Below are 13,708 nucleotides of genomic sequence, written 5' to 3'. Positions count from 1 at the left end.
TGATGCCTTTCAGCATCTTCCTATATTGCTGCTGCCCGATATAGGTGTTCCCCATAGTCTGGGAAACATACCAGTGGAGATTCAAGCTGGCAACCTTCTGCTTGTTAGTCAAGCATTTCCCTGCTGCGCTACTTAAGGTGACGAGAAATGTGTATACTATGTTAACTCTTTTCAGGCATTCCAAATGGACATGAATAAACACAGGGGGTGGGCCTGGCCTCAGCAGCAGGCTGCACTCTCAACCTACACATGTTCATGAAAACATCTCTCAATTCCACACAAGATGCTGTCCCCGGTTACCCCCCACCCTTCATTACACACCATTTTGATTTTTGATGGCTGAAAGGGGCTATCTTCCCACAGATGCAAAACTGCTAGTGACCCCTGCTGCCGAGGGAAGAACAGCACTGACCAGAGTGCATTTGCTGAGGAGAACTGGTAGAGACATGGAAGGGATTAAGCACACCCTTCTTTCTCATTACTCCCCCTTAAGTCTCCCCCGCACATTTCAGTTCTCAGTGAATGCAGATTTGAGCAGGTATGTAATTGCAAGTATTGAGCAAATGCAGGTATTTGCAAGGATAACATCAATTCTGCCCCGAGAGTGTCATCCAGGAGACATTATACATTTGAACTTACAAAATGCTTTTGACAAAAGCCTTGATCTAAGACAGCTAAGCGAACTTACCTAGCAGTTGTATGATAAAGCAACAGATGTTCTCATATGTAAGTGGCTAACCCACAGGAAACAGATTTTTAAAAAAGGTTTTCACCTCTGAGGGAAGTAAACAGTACCGTGCACCCCCCATCCTCCCCAAACTATGCATTGGCAGTTTCTACTTAACTTAGTCATATACTGTATTATCTGAGATCAGAGGGGGCCAGGATGATAGCCCAAGAAACAAGTACTAGGTTCGCATTTTGATGCAATATTACATTGCTTACAAGCTGGGGCCCTCCACTGTAATCTTCCACGTGACACAAGCTACTCTGCGATTTGGAAACCTACAAAGGATGGCTTCCATATTCTGGTTTAAATCATGTTCATTCCTGAGAAGTCAAAGGTGGAGCATTTCAATGTCCTGTTGGTTACAATAGCGTAGGTGAGCACTGGTTTACCCATCTCCTACTGAAAGTAAATTGAAAGTAAAACTGAGACACAAGCGAAACTGCGGTACATAATGCTGTTGAACTAGGTAAGTAAATATATGAAGGGGTAGCAGGCAAGTGGTTGGTCAAGAAAGTGAAATTAAACAGAAAGCCATTGACCAGTGGTTTTAAAGAAGCCTGAATCAAATAATATACACAAGTAAATATTCAAAATACTACTAGCTACTACTAGGCAGCAGCAATATAGGAAGATGCTGAAAGGCATCATCTCATACTGCGCAGGAGATGGCAATGGTAAACCCCTCTTGTATTCTACCAAAGAAAACCACAGGGCTCTGTGGTCACCAGGAGTCGACACCCACTTGAGGGCACAACTTTATTTTACTACTACCTACCATATATTCTGAAACATCAAGAGAGAAGCTATAAACATATGAAGTTACATTATACAGTCAGGTCAATGAAGCTTGGAGCCTACCATTGGCCGCTCTTACTCAGTCTTGGGTAGAGTCTCTCTCATCACCTACTACCCCAGTTCAGGTGTTTGACCCCGAATGTCATTTGACCCTTGTGGCTGTGGTTGACAGGAGTTGTATTCCAACAACATCTGGGGATCCAGGCTTTAGAACACCTGACCTAATTCCTTTAATCAGATGCTGGGTATTCAACTTGGGACCTTTTGTGTGCAAAGCATGCGCTCGCTCCACTACTGAGTTATAGCCCCATCCACAGTTGCACAATTATCTTGGTCAATAGAGGACAATGCCTATCTTCTCTAATATAGATTGTACTTAAATGGTTTTGTTTGAAAGAACAGGCTAAAAACTAGGGCCACATAAGTGTCTCGTGCATTTGTACTGTGATCTACTGCACTGGTCTTTTAGGCACCACAATGACCCAACATTTTACAGGGCCATTGCTTTGGAGAGGGAAAAATGATTTCAAATACTACACTATTAGCTTTTTAGCTGTGGCGAGAAGCTATAGAACATCAGTCTTGAGGTGGTGGTCATGAAAGAGATCCAACTTATAGCAAGGCATGGTCAGAAGGGATGATGCAGCAAGCCAAGCAGATCTGGGTCTGGGTCACCTTGAGCTCCATCACTGAAGAAAGGTGATACAGAAATGAAAAATAAGTACTAGCAGCATCACTTCACTTATTTTTTCTTTATGACAAAGTGAGAAGACAGATACAGAGGCAGGCCCTCTCAGAGGTCCAGAGAGGCCTGGACCACTTGCAGCTTTTGAGGACCACAACAATATTAAAAAACACCACATTCAAACAAGTTGTGAAACATATCAAAAGACACCCCCCACAACCGCAAAAAAAAGTAAGAAACCACAAGTGTAAATCTGGGGCCCCTTTTGAGCTTGAGGCCCCAAGCCAAATGGTCCTCCTGGCCTGCCCTCTGATTGGCCTGGGACAAAAGTTAAATGTGGGCCTCTTTGCAAAGATAAAAGGGTTATTCCAATACAGTCGTCTTGTAATGTAGCCCACAGACACTACTAGCCTGCAATAAAAATATTTACTCACCTGTTTTAAGACTTGCGAGGAATTTCAGAGGGGTAAAGGTTACCCACTGTTGGTGACAGTGGGTGGAAGGCTTTCTCTTTAAGTTTTCGTGCCAGACGTCTGCAGGTGGCAGCAGTGATAAGGTACCCAGCCAGTTCCTGCCAGTTACCTTTTCCTCCCCTCTAGAACAATATGCCAGGAAGTGACCCTTTGACACTAGGAACATTATCAGTGACTCAAGTACTGCTAAAGTCACTAGTGTCCACAGAGTTGTGGTGTAAAAACAAAGTTTCAAAACATGTCCTGCTGCCACCACACACCTAGACAATTCTTGATCACTTACAGCAACCAGGTTAAGTACTTAAAGCAATAGAATCTAGCTTCTCTTCTTTTGCCAGAGTCTTGGGAAATATCAACACGAAACAGAAGCTTGGGGAAATGGACCCAGTCACAAAATGACAGCTTGTACAATCTACACCTACAAATAAGATGTCAACATGAAACCCCCTGAATCCAGACATAATTTTGTTGCAGGATGGGAGGGGAGCAAGAGAATCTGCATGTGGGAAAAGAAAGTGTAAAGCAATGAATGGGAGAGAAAGGAAAAGCAACCCCAAGGACCTAAGAGAGGGACATTTCAAATGGCACAGCTATGGCAGCCAAGCAGGTTTTCAGTACTGGCTGGGAGGGAGAAGCACACCTAGGCTCTTGGAGAGACCAGTAGCTTCAGAGAAAATGCCAGGCTTAGATATAAGACACTTCACAACTTATGTTTGGGGGGTACATCCAAGGTGTGCTAAGCATGAATGAGACAAACCCAGTGATGTGAAATACTGGTTCACAACACCAGGTTGCATCACAGAGGTATGTTTATCAGGGAGCAATGACTGCTGCAGTCTCCTGATGTGCGCGCGCACACACACGGCAAATCCAAGTTTGTTGCTGCACAATATACAAAATGGCACTTCTTTACAGGCTGCAGGGGAAGTGTTCAAGGGGGACAAAAGTCCCTGAGAGAGGGAGGGCCCCACCAGCTGGGTGGTAGCTTGCTCCTTCTGCCCCTCCTCATGCCTCCCTGAACAAGAAGAGCACGGGCCCAGCTTCAATTTCTGTCCCACCCCCAGGGCCCATTCCAAGAGTGCCACAACCCTGGAAGAATTAAATATATATAAACTCAGTGGAGAAAGGGAAAAGAGGAGGAAACTATAAAATGTCTCACCAAGGGTGTTTTGTTTTGTAAACAAAAAAAGAAAAGAAAAGGATTTCATTTATAACTCTAACATGTTTTATTTAATAAAGACAGCAGTTCTAATCACGATTGTCACAGTTTTTTTCCTTTTTCCTTTTTTTTTTTAAACAGCACATATCAATACACAACTGCAAACAAACAAGCCCTTCACACAGAAACTAAATGCTAAGGGAAGTTTTCTGAAGTCATTCTTTTTATGCGATTGTCGAACCTAGGCTAAACACAGCATAGAGCTAACACTGGGGAAGTGGCGGGGGGGAATAGTTCACTATAAAACAGTGAAAGAACATCTTTATAAAATATAGTCCATTCCAATAGCTTTTCTACATACTGTATACTATAAAAACTCTCCCACAAAAATTAGTGTCTTTAAATATACATACATATTTCAATCTGAACTGCACCAAGATTAAAAGCAATTAAAAATAACTGATGATTTCTCTCTCTCTCTGTGTTTTTCAAAACATTAACTTCACAGTATCGGTTTGAAGATAAATCCAGTGTTTTGTTTTGTTTGTTTAAGTAAAGCGGCTTTAAGGTAAAATCCTGACTCTGGTGAAATCAAAACCAACAAAGAGGAACCATAAGGATCCCAGTTTCATTCTCTGCAAGACAGAGCAGCTGCAGCATAATGAATGACTCTAAGTGTGCAATGTTTTTAGTACTTTTCTGTAGAGTGAGGAACTCTAAAAAAAAAAAAACATGCTCAGAACTATTGCAACCTTTTAAAAACAAACCAAAAATCCCCAAAACGTTATATTAAAATAAAAGTGCAAACTTTTCTTTTTTTTAAAAACCAAGGTTGGGAAAGAACTATATGACAGACAATGCCTCAACAATTCAGTTAAGCTGGACACATCTGCCATCTCACACTGCAATCCAAAAAAATGCCTTCTGCTAAAGTTTAATTTTTAGACAAAACTCAGATGCAAACCTCTCTCAACTCTATTAGACCAACCCCCTCCAATGGTGTCATATGGCACTTTTCTTTTTTAAAAAATATTTTACAAGTACCAGTAGAAGGAAAAACAAACAAACAAACACCCCAATCCAGAGCTCTAGGCACATAATCTCTTGCACGTGCTGCCCTGCCCGTTACAAGAGGAGGTACAGATCCACTGGAATTAATAGAGCAGCTGTTCAAAGTAGGGGAGGTCCCATGTGTAAGGAGTTCCTGCATCCATTATCAAACAGGATCAGGACAAAATGCACTGCTTCTCTTGTTCACTTTTTATACATGTAAAGATAGCTGAAGTTACACAGATTTTAAGCTTATTATTCGGGGGGGGGGGGGGGGAACCAAACAAACTCCAAAGTAAGCATTCCACTTAACAAAAACATTCTAATAAATACTATATCAAGTATCATCAGGAGGGAAAAAATTATATAACTTAAAAGTTTCAACAGAAAATAACTTAAATTTTTGAAGGCTTTGTTCAGTGCTATTTCCAAACCAAAAGGGAAAAGAAAAATAATGAAGTAAGACCACAGTACCATAGTCACATTTCTCAGGCATATAGTGCTCTAGCATGCCTTGCATGTGTTAGCAAGAATATTCATACAGTAACAAATGAATTTAAGCATACTATAAATAGAAGTAAAATTCCACATTATATGTGCATTCATCATGTGAGAGAGGGATAAAGAGGAGCTTTCAACAAATCAGTACTCATCAGAACAAAAAGCTGTCACTTTTCCCAAACATACCCCCCACCAAATCATAGCACTGCTACATTATTATTAGTACTGCTCCTTCACAGCAGTACTTCCTAAATATGGTGGCCAAGAACTAGGGAAGGGTATGTGTGGGCACGAGAAAAATGTGCACTTAGCTGTAGTTTCCTCTGCATTTGTTCCTAAAGCAGAAGCAGAAAGTCTTTTTAAACTAAACCATGCTTGCCTCTTCAGCAATGGAAACTGTTGCCACAAAAGACAAGCAAAGCTTTTAACAGAATACAGTTAAGTTCTCTCTTGCAATCAATTTTAGATCCCAATAGTTGAAGGGAAATGTTAGACAATATTTTCTTCTGCAGCATAACTACCTGCCCTATAGGACAAACTATTTCAGTGCTTCCATAGAATTAAAGATTTTAAAAAACAACAACACACAAACCATTCCAAAAACATTTTTCACTTTTAAGAATCCCAAGATGTCAGTCAATCTGATTTAGTATCCTTCTCCACTTCCAATCCATAGAAGTCAATCCCACAGAATTACATTCGTCCACAAATCTATTCATTTTTAAGAAGTTGCACATATGCAAAAATAGACTTTGAATTGATATTTTCACCAGAGGGTATAACCTGATACTTAAGTGACATAAACTGACCAAAAGACACTCTAGAATTAGGCAGACACCAGAAACATGTGAATTAACACCCCAAATTTGTTCTAACTGTACAGCACATCTATCTCTCTTAACCCCCCAAAATACCACACACTACTCAAACAATGCAGCAGTGTTCTGCTTGCCTGGAGTGAACCACCGGTATGGCCAAGTTTAACGCATTTTACAAGATACAGCAATGTGCCACTTATACATCAGTAGAAGCTGGCTAAAGCTGACCTATGGAGATGAACAAGTAATATCAACAAACAAGATACGTTTGTTTGTAAAACAAGTTTTACAGTGGAGCAACTTTTGGAGGACTCCGCTTTCAGTATAGCAAAAATCCTTAATTTAGCACAAACCATTTCCAGAGTTTAGGGAAAGTACTGTGCAAGTGCACAGTCTTCCAAAACGCGACATCCTAGAAATTTGAAATGTTAGTTGAAGTCTTCTATTTTCAGCTGTTCTGTAACTGCCTGCATATTACAAATCCTTACTGGCTTTTCTCACAGGGATTGCATCGTATGCAACTCACAGCTGAAGAGCTTCAGGCATGTGGGACAGAACAGACACTTCCACTTGCTCATCAGAACCCCCTTATAACCTCAAGACCCCATTAACTCAGGCCCACCCTGCTATTACTTCAAGCCCCGAGCCCATCTCCATCGTCAGTTGTGCTCTCTCTAAATGTAAGCAAAGGCCCAACTCCAAAGTGAGCTTCCAAGGAGAGAGGAGGAGGGAAACTCAGAAAATAAGTAGTGCTCGATTAGTGTCCTATTTCCTGTAACAGTTTCCAACTTGCTGATGCTCTACAGAGATCCAACTAAGGCTGGTGCGGACAGAGATAACAGGAAGAAGAGTGTGGCACATGTATGAGGAAGAATGTATGTTCTTAGTGTAAGAGCGTGTACACAAGAGCGTTTACACATACCTGCATAGAGGGCTACTTTAGCATTTAAGTGCAGGGCCGAGTGCATACATCAATTTTGCTCAATGCTCAGCTTTAACCAGCGTTGTAGACCTAGGACAGGGTCAGGCAGCTGCTGTTGAACTACAACTCCCATGTGGCTGGGGATGGTGGGAGCTGTAGTTCAACAGGTGGAGTGCCCAAGGCTGCCTGACCCGGTGCTTGGAGTTGCCAACTGGCCAAAGAGGCCAGCCTGGCCTGCCCCTGTGCCTTTCACAGCAATTTGATATACAAAAAATCAGCTGGTGAAGCTTTTAGCTGCACTGAGCTAATCATTATCACCGGTTAACTGCTGCAGATCTAACGGCTGTCAAGGGAGCAGCAACAGGGGCCAGTTCAAAGTTAGCAACCCTAAGTCCTAAACTCAAGAGAAGTGGTTTTCCCAACAATACAATCTCACTATCTACAAGTCACAACATTTGAGTATGACTCAGTTCAGTTCATTTATGGTCGCTGGCAACAGTAAGGCAAATGCTGTAGCCATAATCACGCAGGACCCACGGATAAGCCTTCCAAGTGGTAATGGATAAACCTTCCAAGTGGCTAGGGCACCGTCAGCTTTTACTGACAAGGTGGGAGCCACACAGCTACACCAAGATGGAACGGTGGCAGAAGAGGGGGGACTCAATACCAGCTAAGAAGCACCCCTCTCACTCACATGAGCGAGTGGGAGAAGGAGAAGTGACTCTTTCATGAACTGCTTCCTTTGGTCATTTCCAGTGGACAAAGGAGGTCACATTTCTCACCATTTGATCTTAGTCCCAGCAGGAATTCTTTTGCAGAAAAGTGCTTTTGTTAGAAGCAAGGTATTAAAAGAAAGGGATTTAAAAAGGGGGGGGGGGGAGATTGTTAGGATGTCTGTCATGTCACTCAGCATTCCTGACCCCATCGCACATCAAACTTTCAGTCTGCACTGAGGCCTACACATGTAGGCCCCTCTCACGCAGTCTGTCTGCCCCCTTTCCACAGCCGACAGATCACATGAGCGAAGCCTACTCATATAGGCTTCTACGCAAATAGGACCGAGTTCACACTGAAAGGTCTACACACAGTGGGAGAATCCACGTCCCATTGATTTGTGCTTTAAAACTATGCATTGGGGCCCATGGTGAAGTGGACCTGAGAGATTACACTCCATGCAGTATATTTCAGTGCCATCCAGGAGAACTGCAAGTTCAGGTAGAGAGTAGAGAAAAGGATATGCAAGGCCAAAAATGTATCAAGAATAGAAGCAAGGTGAGCTTGATTCAACAGGACCAGTTTCACAAGGCAAAAACTCCATCTGCAGCTGATAAAAGATCCAAGGGAATTTTCAGGCTCGCCCACATTAATTTCAAGGCCTTTTCTAGTTATAATGAGGACACTAGATGGTCCTCTCGAGGCACATGAAACTCAGATCTCTCTTCAAATAAACATCTTAAACAGGAGGTTTGAGATTACATCCCCAACCTTCAAATTCTATTTGTCCGGGATGTATTTAAAATAAAGTAAGTTGAATTAAGCAAGAGAGAGAGAGAGAGAGAGAGAAACTAAGGCCATTGGAGTCCCAAACTGCCTACCTGAAGCACCTACGATGCAGTGATAAATGGGAGATGGGGTTGCTGTAGGAACAGCACAGTCTGTTCCACCCAAGCTGAAGTTTCAAGTTTCTCAGGGGACTTCTTCACCACACGCCCAGTTTAGCAAGAAAGCATTGCCAAACCAAGAAAAGTATGAAGAACCCTTAGCATCAGAACAGTCCAATCTATACACCAATTAAGCCAATCAATGAGATTAAATCAGCTTCTGTCCAAAGACTCACTCTGGATTAAGTGATTTATGGATCAAGAGTCACCTTTCCTGTCACAGAGATAAACTATGCAAGTGTAGGGCTGCCACAAGTCAGAGGAGTGGGTGCATACATTCCTACATAAAATGTAAGCCCCCACACTCTCCCCCAGTATCAATTGCCCGAAGTGAATTATCAGTCAGCAAACATAAAAGCCAATGGTGCCTTCTGTAACAGAACAACTTATCTCAAACCACCAGGGACTTTACAAGGCCACAATGAAATTTGCGGATGTGTCTGTATAAGTCGCCAGACTGAGTAAACCGTCTTTCACACCACTTGCAGCCATGCGGCTTCTCCCTCGTATGTACCACGGCGTGACGGCTGAGGTTGTGGGAGTACTGGAAGCTCTTCCCGCACTGGCCGCAGGTGTACGGCTTCTCGCCCGAGTGAGTCCGCTCATGTCTTTTCAAGGTGTACATGCAGGAGAAAGTCTTGCCACAGAGGGTACAAGTGGGCACAGAGCCGTCGGGAGACAGCCTGGTTCTTGAGCCATCTTTATCGCGGAAGTGAGAGCTCAGGTGCAATTGCAGAACGTGTGGGCTGGGGAAAACCTTGCTGCAGAGGGGGCAAATGCAGATGTGGCCAGGAGGCACCAACACGCCCGAGGACGAGATGTCCGAAGAATCCATATCATCTTCACTCACCTCCCGCTCGTGATCTAGGTCGTCCTCCTGCATGTGGGAATTACCATTCCCCGCAAACACGCTCCCCAGCCCCGTAATCAGGCTTTTGGCCGAATTCCCAAAATGCTGGCTTTCTGGGCTCCTCGCCTCCCTCACCTCCTCATCCGACAGACACTCTTGTTCATCTTTAACAAGGGGCTCGCTACCCTGCTGCTGCTGGCCGTCGGAAGCCAGCTGTCCAAAGACGTAGGAGGGGTGGAAAGAATCTCTCCCAGCCACAGACTTGAAAGACAGATCTAAAGCACACTCTACATCACTTGAAGCCAAGGGGTGGTGAAGAGACCTTTGGGACAAAGGTCCCACCAAACTACTGACATTAGCTTTTGTTTTTTCAGCTGCCACGGTGTCCGATTCTGCCTCGGTCAACATAGAGTTGATACTTACAAGATCAGAGGACCAGCCCGGGTAATTGCTGCCCTTTTCTTTCCCAGCTAGTCCTTCATATTCTGCAGTAATGATTTTTTGCTTATTCCCGGGGTCGAGCTCATGCCCCAAGGGCGCTCCATTGTCCAAGACCCTCTCATCCTTTTCCAAAAGGGCCCCGCTGCCATTCATGCTTTCGTCCACGCACAATTCCTTATCTTTCAGCTTGCCCTTGCAGACTTTCACAATGTCGTACATGTGAAGGTAGCTGGCCGCGGCCAGCACATCTCCGACCGGAAGGCTGTCGAACTCCAGCTTGCCTTCGTACATGAATTCGAGCAGCAAGCCGAAGGCTGGGGCTGTGACAATGTCAGTGTTCAAATGCACAATGTCCCTTTTGTCTAGCTGGTCCCTGTAGAAAAGATGGAAGAACATGCTGCAAGAGGCGAGAACAGCTCTGTGGGCTCGGAACTGAGCGTCTCCAACTAAAACAGTACAGTCACACAGGAAGCCCTGGTGACGTTGCTGACTCAGACACTGCAGTAACTGCCGGCTATGGTCTGGGAACTCCATTCTTCCTTCATAACCTGTTCAAAAACAGGAAAAACTTGAATGCTACTATAAACCACAGAGCTTCTAGGCAGCTGTTAGCAAACAGATTGATGGGGGCGGCCGGGGGGGGGGGGGTAAGCAGAGCCTGGGAGATAACAGTTCAACTGTTAATTGTCTATAATCTTTTTTTATTATTTCTTTTGAAAAATGCCTCCTCGCACTGTAACACCTGCTTCAGAACAGGAAAAACTTGCTGTAAGTCAACCAAAGCTTCTAAGGAAGTAACGCCTCCAACCTTGTTTAGAGCTTTAAAGGGGACACACAAACACACACACACACACCCCAACCAACCAGATTCAGAGTTTTGTGCATTCCTGGAAATCTTAACTTCAGGGCATCCTGATTTTAGAAGACAAAAGCATTTCAAACACTCCACACTTCGTTCCATACGCAAATAGACATACATATATTGATTTTAATAATTAGAGAACCACCGTTCCTTTTCAAAAAGTGAACATGAATTGGGGGGGGGGGGGGGGGAGAACGACACCCAGGAAAAAGAAAACCTATTGCCTCGAAAGTTCTGAAACACAAAACTATGTCCAAGATGAACCTAGATATCAACTACCTGCCGTTTAAGACACACACACAAACTTCCAAGTTGTGGGGGGGGGGGTCTCAAGGCACCTTACCTTCCTCAGCTGCAAAGCAGGGCTTGGAGGTCTCATGTGGAGAAAGGAGTCCCCCAAAGTTCTGGAAGAGCCCGAGCTGTTCTTGGAGTGGGTGACCACCCAAGGGAGTGGGGAGCGAAGGGGCTTTTGCTAGGCAGTAACGGAAGAATGCTTGTGTGTGTCGAGAGGGGGAGAGAGAGAGAGGAGAGCCGCGTCTGGGAGGGAGTGCTCCGTTTGCTAATTACGCCGCAAGCTGGAGTGTCAGCTGCTCTGACTTCACTGCGATGGAAATGCTACCTCCAGCTGTGCCCCTTTTAATGCCATATGTTACTTCAAATCTAGCTACCAGCCAACCACAGCTTGCTGCCTTTTAAAGTTCCAGCAGCCCCCCATTTATAGCCATCTATTAAATCTCGAACTTAAACCGAGTCCTTCCTCCTCCTCCTTCTAACTCCTGCCTACTCTTCCCCCCCCCCACCCCGCCCAGCCACAAGCCCTGGGAAAGTTGCTTCAATAATCTTATTACTAGTTGCGCTCATAATGGAGGACACACGCTTGACCTCTGGAGAGGTGCAGAGAACAGCAGCAGCAGGAAGAGAAAAAAAGAAAGTTCAGAACTAGCAGGTTGCAAACTTTTCTTTTTTTTTTTAGGGTGGTGGCGGGGGGAAAGAGTAGCCCCAACAATACATCCTGGGTCCAGAATGCCCCTGGATGGCTCGGCGCCCTCTCCTCCCGTGACCCCCCCCCCCCGACCGATGCACACACACTCCGCCTTTCTTCTCTCCCCTCCTTTTATAACTTTGTAAGACAATCCGCTTCCTTCCCCTTTGTGCTCCGGAGAGGGGTGGCGTGCGGGGGGGGGGGGAGCTAAACGCATCCCGCAAGAGAAAAACACACAATAGCGTGGACTCCCAAGTCCCAAGAAGGGGTGGTGGTGGAGAAATAAAATTAAGTTTCGGAAAGGAGAAAGGCGGCGGGGGGGGGGAGCCTTAACGCAACGGGGGAAACATGCAGGCGTTCACACACACACACACACACAGCTGCTACTTACCAGCCTGCCTGGGTGTTGCTCGCAGGGCAGCGGTTGGGGGAGCGCATGTGCTGGAGCCTGCCCTCCACCCCCACCCCCCCAGATGTGTCTCCCCTTGGGTTGCTCGCTCGGTGTGCTGTTTCTTGTTGCTGGCAACCTAGCAGCGGCAATCGCACCAGCGCTCCTGTGTGTTGGGAAGCAGGTTGTTAGCCAGGGCGCTCTCGCGATACTTTCCCTCTGTATGCCTGCTGGCCTGTGCGTGTGTGTGTGTGTCTGTGCGCGCACACACACCCGTTTCTTTTGCCTTCTCAATGCACTGCACACACAATAGCAGTCCCAGCCGGTCTCCCAGCTCTGGCGGCGGCTGCTACTGACGCCTCTGCGGCCGGTGTGTGACTGTCTGCTGCTGCTTGCAACCCCCCCACCAAAAAGCCACAAGCCCCCAGCCGCCCCCCCCCGCCCAACACACAACCCAGCCGGCTCCTCCTCCCGCCCAGTCGCCAGTCTGCCAGGGCTTCTGTTCTGGGCAGCGGCAGCAGCTGCTGTTGCGTCCTCAGCTGCTTCTTTGCATTTGCAAATCCTCCCATTCCCTCCCCCCCGCCCGCCAGCCACCCGTCCCAGTCGCGACTCTACGGCTGCTGCTGCGGCAGGGGCTAGAGCGAGGTAGGGGGGAGGAAGAAGAAGAAGAAAAGGTGCTTGTGTCCTTGTGGCGAGCGCGGTCCGTCCAGAGGCGTCCTCTGTATGCAAAGTCCTCCAGGTCCTGGCGAAGAGGGGCGGAAAAAGCAAGGACGCAGGCCGAGCAATGCAGGCATCAAGGACCTTTTGCAAAAAAGAATTAAGCAAAAATAAATAAATGGGTTGTGTGCTTTTTGTAGCATACCAAAAAAAAGAGTAGGTTTTTGCATCACCAATTTTAAAAAGAAAACGCTGCACTCCTCCTCCTCTCGTCTCCAGGGGCTGTGGAAAGAAACGCTGCTGTTTGTTTACAAACACGGAGGAGAGCCCCCACCCCCGGCGAGAAACTGCAAGAAAACGTGCTGCGAAATACTGCAAGGTGGTGGGCGAAGAGCCTGCGCTGTGGCTGCGTGGTTTTGTTGTTGGCTTTATTTTGTTGGTTGGTTTTTGCCCTCTCAAGGAATTGGCTGCGCGCTCCGAGAGGCTTCTCGCCCGGTGGCTTTTGAAATCCGCAACCGGGAAGTGCACCGCACTTACTCGCGAGCCAGTCAGTCTCCATGTACTGGAGGGAGAGTGGTATTGCTCTGCCAAAGGCATCGTGCGTCCTGTGCGCATTGAGTAAGGAGCCTCATTGAAGCCCGTGAGGTTTACTTCAGAGTAAACGTTTCTAAGCACTAAAGTAGGCTCAGGGGAGGGAGCAAGGACAAACAGTTGCACAGAAGTAAGGCCACTGA

General features: G+C 45.9%; 1 protein-coding gene across 4 annotated transcripts; it reads right to left on the bottom strand.

Annotated features, from left to right (window-relative positions):
* Positions 1 to 3,885: 3,885 nt before the first annotated feature.
* On the bottom strand, positions 3,886 to 12,442 carry ZBTB42 (zinc finger and BTB domain containing 42). 4 transcript variants are annotated; one of them, XM_053283397.1, is made up of 2 exons: positions 12,321 to 12,442; positions 3,886 to 10,633 (listed from the first exon to the last, which is right to left on the bottom strand). In XM_053283397.1, the coding sequence occupies exon 2, from the start codon at positions 10,617 to 10,619 to the stop codon at positions 9,186 to 9,188; it is 1,434 nt and encodes a 477-aa protein (XP_053139372.1). In that variant the 5' UTR covers positions 10,620 to 10,633; positions 12,321 to 12,442; the 3' UTR covers positions 3,886 to 9,185. The 4 variants fall into 4 exon arrangements, with proteins under 4 accessions (XP_053139372.1, XP_053139374.1, XP_053139373.1 ...); XM_053283399.1 differs by having other exon boundaries at positions 3,886 to 10,458; positions 12,321 to 12,431; XM_053283398.1 differs by lacking the exon at positions 12,321 to 12,442 and adding an exon at positions 11,291 to 11,738.
* Positions 12,443 to 13,708: the final 1,266 nt, after the last annotated feature.

The sequence above is a fragment of the Hemicordylus capensis genome, chromosome 1 (assembly GCF_027244095.1).
Source record: "Hemicordylus capensis ecotype Gifberg chromosome 1, rHemCap1.1.pri, whole genome shotgun sequence".
NCBI classification, from domain to species: Eukaryota; Metazoa; Chordata; class Lepidosauria; order Squamata; family Cordylidae; genus Hemicordylus; species Hemicordylus capensis.
This window is presented reverse-complemented; position numbering and strand designations above follow the sequence as displayed.